General features: G+C 32.3%; 1 protein-coding gene across 1 annotated transcript in view; it reads left to right on the top strand.

Annotated features, from left to right (window-relative positions):
• The first annotated feature begins 607 nt into the window (after window positions 1-607).
• LOC129221972 (homeobox protein HMX1-like) overlaps window positions 608-19,897 on the top strand; it is a 60,119-nt gene continuing 40,829 nt past the window's right edge. The window contains exon 1 of the mRNA XM_054856381.1: window positions 608-1,241. Within this exon, the coding sequence (XP_054712356.1) occupies window positions 623-1,241 (619 nt within the window). The 5' untranslated portion in view covers window positions 608-622. The remainder of the gene's footprint in view (window positions 1,242-19,897) is intronic.

Here is a 19,897-nt window from a genome sequence, read left to right as displayed (position 1 = left end):
GTCTGAGTACCTGTGGTGTTTGATTCACCTCTTCCCCTCATCATTCAACCGGCAAGCGTTGAATGGGACGGACAGCGTGGTTGTACCTCTCTTCGATCGAGCGTGGTTGTCATTCAACAATAGATGCAATTTTTTTGATGTTGTGTTTTCTGTTTGGTAGATAGAGGAGCTTTTCGGTATTTGTTTTTTGGCACATAACATTTCCTGTGAAGTGAGAGAAATTGAAAAAGCATACTATTAATTATTGACGATATACATCTTTGAAGAAAAATTTGTCAAATAAACAAGCAGAATATTTCGGAACATTTATTCTCATTTCGCTTAGTAGAGTAACGGCTCATAGCTGATGTTGATTTTTACTCATATTACAAAATTTTTCTACCTGCAAAACAGTCTGTTTATGCTACATTTATGAACTGTTATATTAATGAATAGACATAAAGAAATTATTTTTGGATACATTTGAAAATGAAATTTTGAGAAAGGAACTTAGCAACTTGAAAAAAAGGTTCAAGTGAAAAATATATTTTATGCTCTTTGAAATTTGGAAAAGAAAAAAATGTTCTTACTTAGTGACATTTAAAATGTTTTCGTGGTAAGACGCATTTCTTTTTTTCCTATTATGTTGTGCGATCGTACGGCACGGACTTCCCCACCGGTGGCTTCCAGTGCCATTGAAATCGCTCCAAACACAACAGCAAGGTTGAGTGGTGCGATGGACTTTTCGGATCCGCTGTCTTCTTGCGCGGCGAACCACTCTTCATCTCCAGTGTCGGAGAACAACAATTCCTCTCCGTCACCCGTTCTTCAGTCTTCCAACAAACCCAAACTTTCCTTCAGCATTAGCAGACTGTTGGGAAGCGAAGAGAATAACAGCCATGGTGGCGAAGAACAAGACCACATGGACAAAAATGATCATCAGGACAATCATTGCGATAACGGAGGACCGGACCACCGGCGTGAGGACAGTAGCCGGTCTTCCAACAGCAGCTCTGCTAGGACAACGCCGTCCTCCCCGATGATATCCATGAGCGGAGGCTGCTGTACAGGACAGTCCTATTTTGCGGACTACAAAACTTCCATGCCCATGATGACCACCCAGCACTACGACCCCCTGCAGAGCGGGGCTAACGGGACTGTGATACGTGTGCCTGCACACAGGCCGGCACCACTGACCTACCAGACGGCAGTCAGCTTTCCTTGGGTCGGTTCTCAGGGAATGGTCAAAGACAGAATACCAGGTAAGGCCAAACACTTCATTTCAATTTCTCAGTTAAAAAAACAATGCTTAGTTACAACACGTGCTACTACTCACTTAGTAGCACGTGTTTGGTTACTAGTACTCTGTAGTCAGTCAGTTGTGCCCAGTGAATTTCCCATCGTTTTTTCTGAGGGTATACTACCAGTAATTAATTACGCACAATATGTGTACGCGATCATATACATAATGTGAAATTGTTTGAAGCTTGAAGGTATACGCTATATGTTTAAAAAATGTTTGAGAGTGTATGGCGTACATGGAGAATCCTATGGGTTCCCTATGGGAACAGCACTGGTTGTGCCATCCGTACTAGGCACGATAACTTCACATAGTAAATTTAAAGGACACCAGCACAAGAAAATGTTCATTCATTGTATATTCATGTATGTTTAAGGTGCGTAATGCAATATAAAACAACTACAGGGGATTTTATAAGCTTAAACTTTTCGAAAAATAATGTAAAACATTAGGTATGCATACATCATACTTTATCAGTATACATTTTCTTTACATTTAACAAAAAAATATCGACTGATTACAGTTCAAAATTTTACAATAAAAATCAAAAATTTTCCATAGTTAAAAAATATGATAAAACGACGTTATACTGCAAAAGTTTGCAAATTGATGGCAAACACGTGTTTTGGGGTTACATTGAACCCCATTTTCAAAGCAGGAGATATGAGCTTATGGACGGAAAGGCTTTCAAATTTGTGTAGTACAACGTTGTTTAATCATTTTTTACGTTTCGTCACATAGGATTTTTATTATTTCTTTTCCAGAACTTTTTTTTTTTTTAAAGCAGTACAATTTAACTAAATGCTGAACGACACTGTGCATTAAAGATTTGTGTTGATATTTCTTAACTATTCGAAGTTCAATATGCGTTCATACAAAATTTTGCATGTAACAAAAGGACATCATTGTTTACTGTGTTAAAAACCATAAACGTTGCTGTTCTGTGAAACATATTTGAAATGCAGTGCAATGTTTAAAAAATATTTTAGCTACTTGTTCAAAGGGAATGCTACTTTTTGAGCAGAAAATGCAAATCACTTTCATCTAAATACTTAATGTAATGACATTCTTAACTTTCGATTTGTCTAAAACAAAAAGTGTGAAGAACTCTTTAATGTATCCCTTAACAGAACACACTAAATGATCCTTTACGGTGCTTTCTTTTTCTAGCATTGGTACATTAAAATGATTTTTAGAGTAAGATTGGTTTAGGAAAATAGATTTATCACTAGGTAAAATTAAGTTAGTTTTCCTTTTAAACTAAGTTTTCTTCTTGGCCTTGGCAACAGTGAAATTAATAACTATGGACACTTTAAATTGATAAAGTTCGTGAAAAATTTTTTTTTCCCGATTTTGAAAGAGTCAATATTTAAATTGACAAAACAAATACTGAAATTACTTGTTTGACCTCAAACTGTGAGTTGATGTTATCTATAAACATGCTTGCATTCCAACGAAGAAGAAAAAAATAATGGCTCAAGAATTAGTAGGCTTCGGGGATGCAGCAAGAGGGAGAGGGAGTCAACCACTCTCTGGAACTCCTGGTATTAGAGCTATTGGCAATTCAAACGTTGAAATTTCCGTATTGGATGTCAGGACTTTCCAAGACCAACTTCCAGACCCCCCCCCCCTCTCTACTCCAACTCAACTCAGAAGCTTATAAGCAAATGGTTGTCTTACATTGTGAAATGCTCTGAATTGTTTTAAAAAGATTTTTTGAGGGAAATATATAGTGTGCATTACCATTATATTGTACTTATGTGTACTATGTTGAATGACCTTGTATATTCTGTACAGGATTGTAACATGCCTGTAATTACGTCTCCCGTAATGAAGAATCATTCGTTCTGTTAAAAATTTATTTAAAATTTTGTTTACTTTATTTAACCAAATTTTCACTGAACTTAATTTTTAAAGAAAAATTATCAGCTAGATGTCGATTTAAATGTGGTACTAGAAATTCTTAGTAATTTTCTCTCTTAATCAGATATTAATTGGAAAAACTAGAAGATTTTTGATGTTTTATAGAAGTAAAACATATTTAAGTAAAATTCGAAATTTTTACCACATAAAAAATTTGCTTTTTTGCTGAGCCGAAAAAACACCGATTTAAATAATTATTTAAAGAAATGCATGCGATACTACCCGTTTTTTCTTTAATATTATTCATTGCGTCTCTTTATACAGGAAATAAAAAAGAAAATCATGCTTTAAACTGAAACTTGTCAAAATAAAATGTTGAAATACTTTTTATATTTCTTGATCTCTATATCATTGTCCCGAGTGGATACCATTTAAAGCTTTTTTTTTAAGTAACCATTCATATGTATTCAACTAATGCAATTGTGCAAAACTCAGCCTCATATATCTTTAAAATATATTATTTTAAACAATTTTTGACACGTTGTAACAAAATAATTTTTATTTTATAAGTTGTTTTAATATGACAATAAATAAATCACCTGTATTTTATTTATCTATTTTTTTTTTTTACATTTCCTTTTTATAACAAGAGCAAAATAGTTACGTACTTTTTGACAACATTTGTTTTGTATTAATCTTTGAGAGGATCATGCTAAAATTTTAAGATAGGCTTGACAATATTCAGTAAGTTTCCATCAAATAGCCAGGGGCCATGGCAGATATACATGAAATACACCGCCAGCTCAGTCATTCCAACCGATGTACTATTGTTTCGTGCTTATACTTGACAATAGTTTCAAGCGTATATTAGTCCTGATTTTTTTAATTCAATATTATGCATCACGTTTCACAGCTTCGAAACAGAACTATTTTCACTATCTAAAATGTGGGAAACAGAACACGTTTTTGAACATCGAATCCTTACGTTCCATAAATGAAAACGAAGGGCTAAATGTCAAGTTCATTGAAAATGCAGCTTTGTTGTTGTTGTTGTAGTGCCAACTAGGCTGGCAATTTGGGGTGCGCTGCTCCACTTTTCCAACTATACCGTAATTTGGTGTGGAATTCCGACTTCTACATTACACACATGCCATAAGGACCCGTTTATAAGGGTAGGCAATCATTCACATCATAACAACACATTCACACAAAGAAAGGACAAGGACAGGAGAGAGAAAGTACGTCCATGCCCGAGCCGGGATTCGAACCCGGACCTTCCTGTCCCAGTTATACTTCTCTGATCACTAGACAAGGCAGGCGGCAAATGCAGCTTTATTAGTATTTTAATGATCCTCATCGAAATAGTTAATTTAAAATGGACATAGCTATCCTAGATTTTTTAACGAGAAAACAATAAAACTTATAAATAAAAATATTTTCTAACCCAAGAAGGGCTTAATTTGTATAGGAGCTCACGGGAGTAAAACTCTTGCACTTCGTTTCAATTTTACCTGAATTTCTGCACTTAAGATGGAACTTTGGCGTTTTAAGTACAAAAAAGGTTCTGAGCATTATTGTAGGACTCCTGTATTTCTTTTGATAGAAATTAAGGTCAGCCCCCAAGAATCTCGAGGAGCGATGCTGTATTAAAAACCTTTTCTCAGAGAAAAGTTAGAATGAAAGTGACTCTACTGTTATTGTTCTCAAGAGAAATTAATATTTTTTGAAGGGGGGAGAGAGAAGTGCCAGTATTAATTTTGAAGTATTTTCCTTCTGTAAAACTTCAAACAACATCTCTATAGAAAAAAAGTTATTTTCTGGAAACGAATTGAATTTCCAAGTAACTAGCATTATGTGTTTGGCAGTAGCGCAACCAGAACTTGCCTTTCGGAGGGAGGGGGGTCATGACAGTCCTAATACGTGTATAAATTACTACGCTAAGGCTCAGACTGATATTTGGTAAACTAGAGCGTATTTTGCCACACATTACAAATAAGAATTTTTACAGAAAATGGAAATTTTTGCAACGAATCGAATACATTTCAATTCGCTTTTTTTCACTTTTGAAAACGTTGTACGTTTGAAGTAGAAACAAATTTCGACATGTACTTTTAAAGAAATGAGGGTAAAGGATAATGATATTTGATGATCATGGTTAGAGATAGTATATTACAGTACAATTGAGATAATTAATGTATTGTCATTGCAACATCTATTATATTAAAATTGAATTTAAATTGACACTCATCACTGAATATTTTGACACCTATACCAATATCAACACATCTTCTCAAATTTTTGTTTTCACTTATATTTTATTCACTCATTGAATAAAACTTCGAAAAATAAATACAGTGTCCTTTTTATTATTATTATTATTATTATTACTTCCTTTTACAAAAAAGGAAGTATTGTATTCGCGAAAAAATTTTCACTCAAAAATCGACCGTAATTTCTATTTTACTCACCCCCGAATTAATGTTGAGTATTTTTTCAACCCAACCACGCGCGGATAAGTGCCTAAGAACGTATAGACACTCGAAATATCCATCTTGACATTCCCCGAGTTAATTACGACGACTTTTCTCGTGACGTCCGTATGTACGTATGTATGTATGTGCGTAGAAGAACGGTATGTCCTAGAAAGTTGAAATTTGGTACGTGGACTCCTAATGGTGTCTAGATGTGCACCGCTTTTTCTTGGTTGCATTCGTTTGCTCCAAAGAGGGTGTTTCACGCATTTTTTTTTTTTTTTTTGGGGGGGGGGATCATTGTTCATTTCGATGCAAATTCAAGTGGTGTTAAAATTTGGCGGACACTTGGCGATATATCGCCAGTCTTTTGGTTGCCAGTTTTTTCGCCAACTTAGCGACAAATTTAGCTTTTTTTTTTAATCTGGTTTTAAATTGGCCACTGTTGGTGATATTTAGAGAGTTATCTATTGAATCACATTAAATTTTCCAGTAATGGGGAAACAACATTAAATCGGTGCAAAAGGAAGTCATGTGATGCACACATCAACTCGTTTTTATTGTGATATCAAAAATGTCCAAGATAAGAGAATCTTTGCAAAGAAGCACTGAGGAAAAAAGATTTTTTTTTAAGAAATAAATTGTGCATGATTACTACCATGGTTATCATTTCAGAAATGGAAATTTCTGTTATCTCTTCAATCTAAAAATATTTAAAAAACAATCATTTAGATTGATTTTTAAAAAAAATTTTCAAAAAGAAAATCTAAAGAGTATAAATTAACATTTTTGCTGAAAAAAATAAATTAAGGCAAGTGCACCAAATACAATCAACCTAAGGTTCACGGTCTAAATTAATATCCCGCTCATTTGATTCAATTGGCTCCAATATTTGTACATTTATCAAATGACTCATAAAAAATGAGAAAAAAATCACTCGATGTGAAAATATAAAAATTTGTTTCATAACCGTTTAACAGAAAATGGCGAATTGACTTTCATCGTAACTGGGAACCCCAAACACAACGTTAAAATTTCAACCTCTGGATGCTGAAATTATCCCTTCAAATTAATTTCAGACTACCAGATTTAAAGCATTTGATCTGCAAGACGTAAAACGCTGGAACTAGAAGTGAATTGCTCAAAACTGTTGAAGTTTTGGATGCGATCAGCTGTTAAGATTCGTTTGGAGGGGAGTTAAACTGAAACAATAGAAAGTGGCTTTCCTGACGTTGGATTCAAAAAGAATGTGTTAGTGTCAGAGTGAATTTTTGTGGCGGTGAAGTGATGATGTTAGTTTGCTGTAATTAGTGCATTAAGCAGGGCTCACAAACGCAAATAGAACGCGAGGAGTGGAGTCCCCAGTATATGATTAATAGCTAAGTCTGAAATACTTGGATTTTTTTTCTGGTAAATGTCATTGCAATTGACAAAAATACAAAACTTTAAAAATTGATGATTTTGATGGGTTTTTTTTTTGCGACAGTTATTGTACAAAAGCTACCGACTTCGATTTCCGCCTCAGCATATTCGAAATCTACGCAAAAAAACTGAAGAAAATGACACCTCACCCAACTTTATCGCAGAGATGATACTATTTGTCCAAATTTTGGGTGCTAGCTGATAAACTAGTAGTATTTATAAAAAATAATGATTATTGCTGATGTAAGGGAATGTAGGGCAAACTGAAATAGTTAAGATAACTTACTTTTTTGAAAATGAACTGATTAGAAATTTGTTTTGAAAATTACGGAACGTAAAGAAAGAACAATATATTTTATAATAAAACTTGCATTGAAACATTATTATTTTTATTTTTGGCAAAAAATTTATACATTAAAAAAAGGTTGGAATTTTTTCACTTTTTTTTTCATTGAGCAAAGTGAGAAGTAAAATGTATTTTAAGTGCAACGTTTTCTATCTGATTATTTAAATAGGTTTGATGGTATGAATTAGTGACTAAATTAATGAATGACTAAATGAATAAGTAGTGAAACGATAAACGAATAAATAAGCAAATTAATCGATTAATATATGAGAATTAATACAAGAGAGAATAAATAGTGAATGGATAAGAAAATAGGGTAATGAATGAATAAATAAGTGAACTTTTAAAGAAAAGAATGCAAATGTATTAATTAATAAATGAGTACTTGCCACAGCCACTTTGACCAGAACGCAATTGACTAATTGGACAAAACATTTAAAATAAAAATAAGCTCAAAATTGATTGAGTTAATAATGCAAAATGTATTAAAATATCAATTTTTGAAAATTGCTTGTATTATCATACACTTTGATCTCATGAAATAACTTTTTCCTGACTGGAGTAACTCACATGTATTACTACATAGCTAAAATATTACCAGATAGGTGATGCTGAAACAGAGTAAATATTTCACCATTTCACTTTGCTCCGACATTCCTCTACTATCTGCTCAGACTGAATATATTCAAAGTGGGTTTTAAAGAAATACTAAGAAATGTAATTTACAGAAACTATGTTCAGTTCCGCATTTTTATTTTATTTTCCCAAGTGCTAATAGGTAAGTGCAGAAAATAGGAATCGATGGAAAAAAGAAAACTTCAACACATACCGCTCCAAATACGTAACAAAATACTATACTTTGATCTCATGGACATTTGGTGCACTTGTAAAAATCTATTCTTATTTGAGAAACCATTTCTCTTTTATATTGGTTAGCAATATAGTTTTTAAAGTAGAAACTGGATATCAATAGTTTATGGTATGCTTCATATTCTCATCAAACGAAACGCTCTTCCAAACGTCATAAGCTTTCAGGGGAAAAAAACACACGGTTTCTTGGGAAAGCAGGGGGGGGGGGAGAAAAAAAAATGAGAAACTATAAGAATAAATAATCAAGTCAATGATATGTTTCGCCTAATTACTTAAAGAAGCCATTTCGAAACAATTCAAGAGAAGCGATAGCATGGCACATTTGTTCTTATGATTGAATCTCCTTCTGTTTGCGATGCATAATGTTCCAAAAGACCCCTATTATCTGTTTGATAAGGTACCTTTCGAAAAGCAACGAAAATGGCATCCACGTTATTATCTTGGTACTTTCAAGAAAGTCCTTGGACGACACAACATTAACGACGCCATTAAAAGAATCTATTACTTTCAGGTTGTTTTGTTGATTGAAATCTCTATGGATGACAAAGCTTTTGTAAATCTTATCGCTTTTTTTTTTTTTTTTTTTTTTTGAGTTCGAAATTTTAAAACGCTTGGGTAGTTTTTAAAAGTCTTATAGTCGTCGCTATTTTCATAAAAATAATTTCGAGATTCCAAATAATTTTCAAATAGCACTAAACAAAACTTGAAAATTATAACCGTATTTTCTAAATATTCTATTGGTATTTTTTAAGGTAACGTGCTTTGTTACAATTCAGTCAAAAAAAAAAAAAAAGAGAGAAAAGAATTTTTTAAAAAATTAATTAGAATTTTTACATCTTGAATTCAAATTATGCTTTTCGCAATCACGAGCGTTTGTGTGTGTGTGTATGTAAGTGTGAGTTGAAGGTATGCGTGTGCTTGTGTCTGTACAGGCATGAGTGTGAGGTTATGTGTGTGTTTGTTTGTGTGTATGTGTGTAGGTGTGTGTATGTCGCTGCGTATGTGTATGTATGCGTGTGTATGTACGATATGGACGCAACTTGGAGACGGTTTTCGCTACAGGAGCAGCATCGGAAGGGGCCAGTCGACAGTGTTGCTGCAGATGTTGGCGGGGCAAAATAAAATCACATACGACATCAAAACCGTCAAGTGAGAACAATAAGCAATGTGATTGCTCAAAAAAAGAAGGAGGAAAAAAACCTCTACTTCCCCATTGGCGTCGAAAATTGAGTTCAACCTCAACATATATATATTAACTCCTGAATAAGTGAGGCTCATAATTTTATAGAAAAATAAATAAAAGTTTTGCTTTAGCTGAACTTCTCGCAAAAGTTTACCATGCTTAAATCGAATCTGATGCTTCAAGGCTCCTATGATGATTAAAACTCCTTAAATATTCTATACTGTTAAAGAACACGTCCCTCCAAGCTCAAAAAACGTTCAAAAACTATATGAAAGGCTAAGTTTGATCTAAAATTCCTTATATAGGTTAAAATTCTATTAGCTTTATATCCGAAAAATAAATTTCCTTGTCTTAGTGAAATCAAAGCAAAGAAGCGCTTTCTTTTTTTTCCTTTTTACCGTTTTAAAAAGCTTAGATCTATTGAAATATTAGATGATGCCCAAAAGTTTAAAAATGTTTTCGCAAAAAGATGGTTTGTTACACAGTTTAAAAATAAACCTACAAGACTATAAAATTTCTAAATTATAGTCGAAAAGTTCTTTTATTTTTCTACCTGAATAATCAATCGAATTCAGTTAACTTTCAAAAGTCATTGATACCAAAATTGCTCACTTTGATTAAGTAATTACTTTTTTAAGATTTTAAGCAAATGAAGCACTACACCTTAAAAAATTTCACGAAAATTCCCATAACAATGAGCAGTAAGTATCAAAAGCTTTGACATAATGTTTATAATACGAAGACTAAGTAATTAAACATGTTAATCATGTTGAGTTTCATAAATTTATTTATTTTTTTCCATAAGGTTTTGCTTTGAAAATATTACGTGGTTTCCTTCATTTTTAATTTTTTTTTATAAATTAAAAATAAAATCCATAATTGGACAATTTACTTTCTTATTTGCAATGATCATTCTAAGGTACACATGCAGTTTTTTATAAAAAAAAGGTTAATTACTTATTCTATCAAAGAAGAATCAACGGAAGAATAGCGATATTAAAATGACTTCCGACTGCAATATTACTCTAACTCCTAGCGAACAAAAGTGGCTCATCTAAATAGGCTTCAAGTGATTTTTTAAAAAGTTTAAAAATTTGATTTATGTTATGGGGAAATTAATCAAGAAATATTTAAAGGGGAAGTTAAATTAGTTTTATCCCTTTAGGAGGGGATGCCCCTACCCTAAAATCCTGGACTGTATGAAACGCATATAAAACTTGCCTAAAAGCATTGTTTTTTGGAAGTTTCAATGCATCGAAATTTAAAGGAAAAGAAATTACATTCCACAGTATAAAAACCTTCTAAGAAAATATTTAATTCCTTTTCATTGTATGTACAGTATAACTAACGCTGAATGAGTTTTTTTATTACATTTTTTTTTCAGTATGAAAGAAGAGATTAATAATGACGGCATCATATAATTATCCGAGAAAACAGAATTTCTGACTTGCATCATTTTATATTTTTCTCGTTTTGAATAGAGCTCTTGTAATACTGTTTATTTTTCTATCAAATGCAAACTGATTTTTAAATTTTTTCTTTCTTTTTAATAATGAATAAAAGTTTTTTATTTGTTAATTAATAAATGAAGAGATAAATTCGATTTTAATATCTGGATATGTAGAGAATTTTATTTCTTTACCATTTTGCATTCTTAGCATTTTTAGCACATTTTTTTTTTCTTTAACACATTCTTTGGCATTTCTTTAGCAGCAGAATTTCTTTCCTTTAGCTCATTCGGCAAACTTGGGTATTTCAAATGATAATAATAATAATAATAATAATAATAATAAATAAATAAATAAATAATCCCGATTTATGTTTTTAGGGCATATAAATTAATGACATCAATCGAAACCATGATAAATCTTGAGTACAAAGTCGAATTTAAAAGACCTCTTTTAAAAAATACGAGAGAAAATTCGCGAAAAGTACAATTGAACTTAGTTAATCGGAAATGTCAAAAATCCACGAATTTGTTCGTATTAGTTGTTATTCGTTACAACCGTGAATGAATGATACTGTGAAAAAACGAAGAAATGCTTACCTATATTTAAAAATCATTAATACAAATACACACATTGTAATCTAAATACATTAGCACATTCAGAAAAAAAAATTTCCTATAAATGAATGCTTTTGGAAAATATTGAAAAAGGAAAATGATAATCAACAATCGCGGAATAAGTTGTAATCCACAATGGAAGTTCGAGAAAATTCAAATGTCCGCAGATAAACAAATGTACGGGCTTTATTTCCTACTAGTGGTGCCCGCACGGCTTTGCCCGTAATAGAAAAATTAAAAGGTCTTTTGGTTCGCCTGTATATTTACAAATAATGTATGGTGAATTTTCTCGCCAATTGGCCTGTACCCATGTTACGGTTCCACGTTATGATAATTTCGTATCTCGCCAATTGGCTTGTGCCCATGTTACGGTTCCACGTTATGATAATTTCGTAATTTACTCGTCCATCTTATGATAGTTTTGTTCTTAAAATTGGAATAGAAAAAGAACCACATCGAATTTTCGAAAAATCGCTTCGAGGTGCACACCCTATGCTACAAACTAACTTTGTACCAAATTTCATGAAAATCGCCGAACGGTCTAGGCGCTATGCGCGTCACAGAGATCCAGACATCCTCCGGACATCCAGACATCCTTCTGACATCCAGACATCCTCTTGACATCCAGACAGAGAGACTTTCAGCTTTATTATTAGTAAAGATGTAAAATACTTAATATTTTCTCCTCTTTACACAATGGGTCTTCTACTGCCTCACAAAATGATGAATAATTTCTTAAAAAAAAAAAAAAAATCACAGTATTCAACCACGAACATTTTAAGTAAGGGGTCAGAAATTTTTGCTCGTTTTAGCCTAGACTTTCAATTTAATGCATACGTATTATGCGTGAAATTTTTAATGTAGCGGAAGGTTATCATCAATAAACCACATAACAGTTTTCGATTTTTTAAAAAAGGAAATCCAACTCAAATTTCATGTCAATTATAAGAACAATTTCTTAGTAAATTTCTCTTTTCAATAATAATATTCACTTTCATGATAAATATGCACCGTAAAAAATGAAAATTAAAAATAAATATTTTAGCATGTGGTCCATCAATGGCTACCAGTTGCTATGGATGAACCATCGAGTTTGCATCGATGGACCGCATTCGCAAATTAAAAAATCAATGCGTAACTTACAAATATTTATAACAGGTTATCAATAAACACTATAAATAACAATAAGTTACAGAAAAAGAGATTTTTTCCCTAAAATGTTTTATTTTCGGATAAGAGAAACATAAAAAAACCCCAGCAGTCACACAACACACAGCTGCTATCATCACACCTCGTTCGCCACTTGATATTTTCCCAACCTCTGCAACACTGTTTTTAGCTAATATCTTTTCAAGCTCTTTTGAACTGTTGAGAATTTTGTTAAATCAATTTTGAAAATTTTCGTTTGACGCAAGTTTGTACTTGCTCTCTAAAATGTCAGAGAACATTTTTGACCATTTCATTACTGAAACCAGAAGCTTAAGTCTCAAACTACCAGAGACTATAGTATTAACAGACTTTTTGTCTTAAATAAATCTGTGAGACATGTTATATTTCTCAGTCTCCTGGAAGGCCAATTCCCCAATTTTTCGGAAGTAATTCCAAAAACCACTTCTCTAGTTTCAAAATATGATTCACTAATCAGAACTCCTATTTCGTAGGGCTTATCTCTTACATTTTTAAATAAATGTCTAAGGTAACAATAAACCGGTTTTATTTTCCATGCGATTGTTTAAAGTAGCTTTCAGGACCATAGACATGGAAACCGGTTCCCATGTCTATGTTCAGGACTCTATATTGTCGGCAGACTTCGTTAAGGTCCATACCACCATTTCTGTAAGCTACTGTAGCTCGTTACATGCTCTCACTTGTCCACTGGCCATAATTATTTTACTAATTTTTGCATTTTATTGAAACAGCAAAAGTATTTGAAACTGTATTATTATGTTTTAAATTTTTAATCAATTTTATAAAAACATTTACCTTGAAATTATAATAAAGTTTAAAAGTTTTCATGAATTACTGAGATTATTTTTTCATTGTTATATATTTTTTTAAATACTTGAGCAATTTTCAAAGGAAATGGAGCTGAAGTTACAGCAATATTTGAGATTTTCCATGACTGAAAGACTTTGTCAGGTTGTCCATTCATGGAAACACCTAGTGGTCCAATTATAGCAACTACGTCATTTTGAATATTCTTGCAGATGATGAAAAATGAAGTATGAGGAATTGTACTTGAAAAGGCACTCTTTTAAGCCAATATTCACGTTTAAATGATCAGTGATATTCAAAGCATGTTCTAACTAAATGAAAATCTCAATAATTGGTAAGATAATGTTAGAAATCATTTCTGGCCGACTAAAAATATGATTAAATAAGTTTAGCTACTTGACGACTCTGCAGTAGACTGTTTTCAGACAAAGGAAGGTACTAAAACTGATAACGCGACTGCACAAACTCTGGTACGGGAAATATCTTCGCGGTCTGGTAATGGAACCGGTTCATTGGCGGCAACCTTCCCCTAATTAGATAGCAAACCAAACTTAACGAACAAAATATTGGTTTAAGCCGCCATTTCGTATTAAACGGGATCGTAATAAGAGTGTTAAACTGTATTTTAAAAAGTGGTGAGCTTTCATTCTGAGCAATTTCCCACTCAATTTTTTAATTCAATCTTTTTGTTGCAAATAGACTCGAACATGTCGTTCGGATATCTTAAAAGTAACTGTACCGAGCATTTCTCCTTAAAGCAATAAAATCTTGAAACATCATATGTATTTTATTTTCGCTAAGTGCTTAATCAATTTTAGCATTCTTTCAAAACCAGCGGAACAAAGAAAGTGGCGACCGTTATTGACAGTAGATATTCTAGGTTTATACGAGTCGTAAACTCTAATCCAAAAAACACGTTTTAACCGAAGCTTGATAGCTGATAAAAGTAACTACCCAGCGCGTTTCATTGACCAAAATGACAATAATCTATTAAAAACCCATCTCAAACGAAAACACTTTGCCTACAGGCGGTCGTAAAGTTACTTTCTGCGACAAAATCGCGGCGTTGTAAAGAAAGAGCGTTTACTTTCTGGACTATTTAGCTCCGATTTTATGTTCATTTATCTTCGTTTATGGGAGGTATCATGCAGAATATTCCGTGCTCTAAGGTTAACACATCGTCCGTATCAAAGAGAAAGAAGCGTTAATGTTTTTAGATATAATATGGAAGAAAACGTGTTTTATTTTGTTTGACTGCTGGATGATAAGATAGCTGACTCTTAAAAGGTTTTCGTGAAATAATTTCTCTTGCGCATTTTTGCCCGAATTATTTTGCCATTGTGAATATTTTCAGTGAGATAGAAAATTATGTTTATATATGAAATTTTAGACATTATATGAAACGATATTGTAACAACTAAAACGAGATGTGTTGATTAGTTAGAAGCATTTTTTTGCATAACTAACTAGGCAGTTTTTAAAAATATATTCAAATTTTAATAATGCGGTCGTTTCCGAAATTTTAGAAGTATTTTTTTCTGAAAGAGCATGCTTAAAAACGTAGGATTCGATCACTTTTTAAATAATTTGACAAAGTTTAATATTAAACAAAATAATTAATCGTTGCGCTGATTCAGTTTCCTTTTTTTATGCTTCTGCGAATGACATCACAAGTGATGAAATGCCATTCACTGAGGCAATAGCGCAGAGCGCAATATTTAAACGCGTCTTTACTCACTTGCGTTGGCAACGATGTAGTTAACAGCAAGCGTAGAGCGCAATATTTAATTTACTTCAGAATTATCATAACTTGGAAACGCGGTACACAGCAAGCGTAAACATTCAATGCGACAGTGGAATGAGCGTTACAGATCATCTCTTGTGATGTCATAAAGCCCATGCCTTATTTGAAAAAGCGGACATTTAAAAAATATAATTAAAATTTAAAGTTTTGAAAAAAAAATCCTCGTTCCACGTTTTTTTAAAATTATTATTATTCATTTAATCAACTTGGTTGAAAAAAACTGGACTAAAAGTAGTTAGTTGGACTAAAAGTAGTACCTTTGACTGATGCAAACAACCCCATGATTATCTGTGAAGAAATTCAAGTTTTTTAGTCTTACCGTGGAATTTTGTTATCAAGAATAAAAAAAATTGATAGTGTGAAAACTAAGGCCGCGAAGCACTGGCAGAGTTGCAGACTTTGAGGGAAAATAACCGTCTCCGATTCCGCCTCTTTGAACTGGAAAACCATTGAATCCCGACTCCGACTCCAACTATTTTACCCAAAAATCAGCCCGACTCCGATGCCGCAGTAAAAACGTCAGTTTTTGTCCTATCCGAAAGCACACCCTTATCGTCAATGTTCAAGCATTTTATGATAATAAATGAAGCCGCATTGAATGCATAGTAGTACACTCAAACCTGTTTTTGTGCGATCTTTTTTTTTTTTTTTGGTGCGGAATTTTTTTTTTTTTTTTGCGCGGTATATGAAAATTTCAATGAGAGTGGAACTTAATTGACGAAATTATTTTTAAAACGAGTGCCAGGTAGCATATTCAAATGACGACATAGGCACCCCGATAGGAAGTCACGGTGACCTCCCAAAATATTCTCTATTCGTGAAATTTTGTCCGAATACTCGGTAAAATTATCACCATTTGCTTTACTTTGATTTCTTTTAAAGATAAGTAAAATTGAAAGAAACTTCTTGTTACATTTATTGCAATTTACATGTATTGCATTTATGCATAGATAATATCTTTGCTAAATGCAATGACATAATACATTTGCAACAAATTTTTTCCATCTCCATGCAGAAATGAAAACATTCTTTGCTTGAACTTTAATTAAAATTGTACGAAATAAGAGATAATAAGAAAACATTTGTAATATCTTCTACCTTCACTTAATTTCAACAATCTCGATTTGAAAAGTAAAATTAAAAGTATTTTTTGCTGTTAGCTTGAGTGAAATTTGTATGTATGTATGTATAGTATTTGTTCTTAATGGCTTTCGCCTTTTATAGTGTAAAACTATACTTCTGAAATATTGGCTAATTCTCCATACTTTTATTAGCTTTTATAACAACTCTTCGTAAGTCATTCAAATACTCTCTTTTATACCTTTGTTCTTGTTGTTGTCGTGTGCCAGCCAGGCTGGCAATTTGGTGCGCGCTGCTTCACCTTTTCCAACTGTACCATAATTTGGTGTGAAGACCGACTTCCACAGTACACATATGCCATAAGGACCCGTTTATAGAGTAGGCAACACAGCATAACAACACATTCACACAAAGAAAGGACGAGAGAGGAAGTACATCCATGCCCGAGCTGGGTTCGAACCCGGGACCTCCCCATCGCAGTCAAATTCCTCTGACCACTAGACAGGGAGGGCGGTTTTTACTTTTATATACTCTTAGTTGTGTATTTTAGTGGTACATTCCAATTTTTTTTTATGTAAAGTACCAGCTCTTTCCAAGTAGTTATTGTTTTTGTGAGTAAACAAATAATAAAATGAAAAGTTTAATAAATACAGCATTCGTATTTATCTATTACAGTTCATAAAATAAGATGTTTGTTTGTGTATGGCTCACTTCCCAGGAAAACGGTAAGACCTAGAAGCATGAAATTTGGTATATAGATACGAAGTGCACATTTTGATAAGTTAAGTGGGGAAAAAATTAATATTTCATGTGGTTTTCACAACGTTTCATCCAACAATTCCGGAGCTGACTGTTGCGTCAATATTGTTGTAAAAAGCGAAACTTGATTTTTACAGCCATTTAATTGTTAAGAAAGTATGACGATAAAAATTTCCATAAGATTTCAGTGCAGGGTTAGATATAAATTATACATTGCTGTGCAATGTGCTAGGAATATAGCGGTGCAACTATTTGGAAACTAAGTTTTTTCTGAAATTTTCACTCTTTTTATTTACTTATTTATTACATTCATTTATTATTTATTTATTTTTTGATACAGACGGATATATATTGATAAAACTAGAAAGAAAAATAGGTATAAATATAGGTAAATAAATTTTACGACTTCCAGCAACATCGTTGCATTACGATGATAATTATAGAATCCTCAAATAATAGAACGCTCATAAAATAGAAGCTTCAAAACCCAAAACACCTAACCCATCTTAAGTGACTTATTTCCATGACGTAGGACTTGTGCATGACTGTTTAAACTAGAATTTTACTCTGTACTTAAACTTCTTACTCTCACGAATATTAAATGGCAGAATTATATGTTTCTAACTATAAGAGTCGAGTAAAAATCTTGATTCTTTGCATCACCGAGCTCAGTATTTAAGGATATTCATGCTTGTTTGGTGATGTTGCCAGAAAGAGTGTCATAATATTTGCTTTAATTGCGAGATTACCCGTGAATAGGATATGAGTAAGTTAATGGACTGTTATGAAAGTTAAAATGAAATTAGGTACTTCGAGAAGTTGAAATAGCACGGAATTATTTAGTTTTAATTTTGAAATGTGCTCGACGTAAAAGTTTTGAAGCGCTTTACCAAATTCAAAGATTTATCCACATAACTCAAAATCTGTAAAAAAGAAAAAAAATATTTTAAATATTTAAAATTAAATTTTTTTTAGTAATATTTGAAAAAAAAATTGTGTCCATAGTTTTTCTATTAAAATAAATAAAATCCGCTGTGTTTCAGACTAGAAAATTTTGAATACTTATTTCATTACTTTTTTTTCTTCTTTTTTGATAAATGCCTGTTTTTATTCAGTTTAATGTTACTTGTTCTTTGTATATTACTTTTTATGACTAGCACAGATTATTGTGGAAAGCGCATTATGTTAGAATTCTTGATTTTAATAATCAAAGTTTGAAAATAGAAATCGATTTCTGAAATTAGCTAAAGGGACATTGCACGTAACTCTTTCCTAAAAATGTCATAAATTACCACTTGCACATTAGGGTATTTAGCTGTTTTATTCTACATGAACCTACCTTAAACCAGATTTAATTTCATGTGCTGCAATTTACACAGCAATGAATTTCAAATGCTGCGGAATGTATGAAATTGCAATCAGTATGCACGCAGTGATATTTTTGTTGTAATTATAAGGCGTCATTTATCATTGCTTTTTCAGCATAACACATCTTTTAAAATGTACAGTGAAAATGGTTTATCAAGGAAGTGTATTATATCCACACACGATAATAAATGGATTTTTCTTTCACTAAGCTTCTGATGGTAGTTTCTTTAGACAAAAGTTTCAAGTAAAACAAAATATTCGGAAGAAATAAAGATGTTGCATTTTGTAAAAATAAGCTTGAAAAATACTATTATATCTTTTCTTCGGCAAACATTTTACGGTAGTAACTTTGCGCACAAAGGTAAGCTGTTTATTTGAGATGTTATTTTTTAACAAAAGATATTTTTTAAAATTTTCTTAATCAAAAAAGAAAATTCTCATAAATGACTGAAGGGTTATGCAAAGTTATAAATGCAAAAATTAACAAACAATACCATTTAAATGCTATTTTGCCACACTTGCTAATTTTATCATATTTTCAATCTAGATAGGGTAGTACTTGGCGTATACTTTAATCAGATTGTTCAAGAAAGTATAAGTAAACTAAAGACAGTGATATCCATAAAAGCAAATGTAGTAATAACAAAAGTAATGATAGTAGTAAACCCTGAATAAACAAAATTACTGTTAAGGAATGAAACTGACAAAAAATGAAGGATAACAAAATATGAGGCTTTTCTCGGATGACTTTCCATACAAAAATCTCAGACTTCTTTGCATTCAAAAAGTGGTTCCTTGTAACCCCGAAACACGTGTCTGCAGTAGTTTGCAATTTTTGCACATTAAAACTATGGTAGCTCATTCATTTAATTTTCGGACACAAAGGTGTTTATTCGTTATTCGTTATTTATTCGCAAAAAAATATTAGTTAACAATGCGAGGGTTTACCCTACGCTTTCGTTGACATTTAAAATTTCCTCCACCTTTATGTATATCAAAAAGTAAGGTAAAAACTGAAAAACAGGGAGAAAGGAAATTTCATGTCTGCGAAAAGTAGGGGAACCAGCAAAGCGCCTGTTTTCAAAAAGGAATGATATCTTTTTAAAAACATATAACATTATACCTAGATGAAAAAAATTAACTTTAAAGTGAACGAAAATTACTGAAGTTGCCCAAAGAGTCCATTCAACTTTTAAAACTTTATTTTCCTGGATATGAATAGAAATTACTCGACTTCCGAGTTCAACCTTTCCCTCTCTCTAGAAAAATGGATTAAAACGAAAGCTTGTCATTAAGTATTTTCAAAAGCCCTTTTTTTTCCAGCGTGAATACTAAATCTTTCTCCCATTTTTAACGAGTCATTCCCTAATATTTGACTTAACATTAAAATAA

This window comes from Uloborus diversus, chromosome 1 (assembly GCF_026930045.1).
Source record: "Uloborus diversus isolate 005 chromosome 1, Udiv.v.3.1, whole genome shotgun sequence".
Taxonomy (NCBI): Eukaryota; Metazoa; Arthropoda; class Arachnida; order Araneae; family Uloboridae; genus Uloborus; species Uloborus diversus.
Note: the sequence above shows the minus strand (reverse complement) of the source record. Positions and strands in the feature narration are given on the sequence as shown.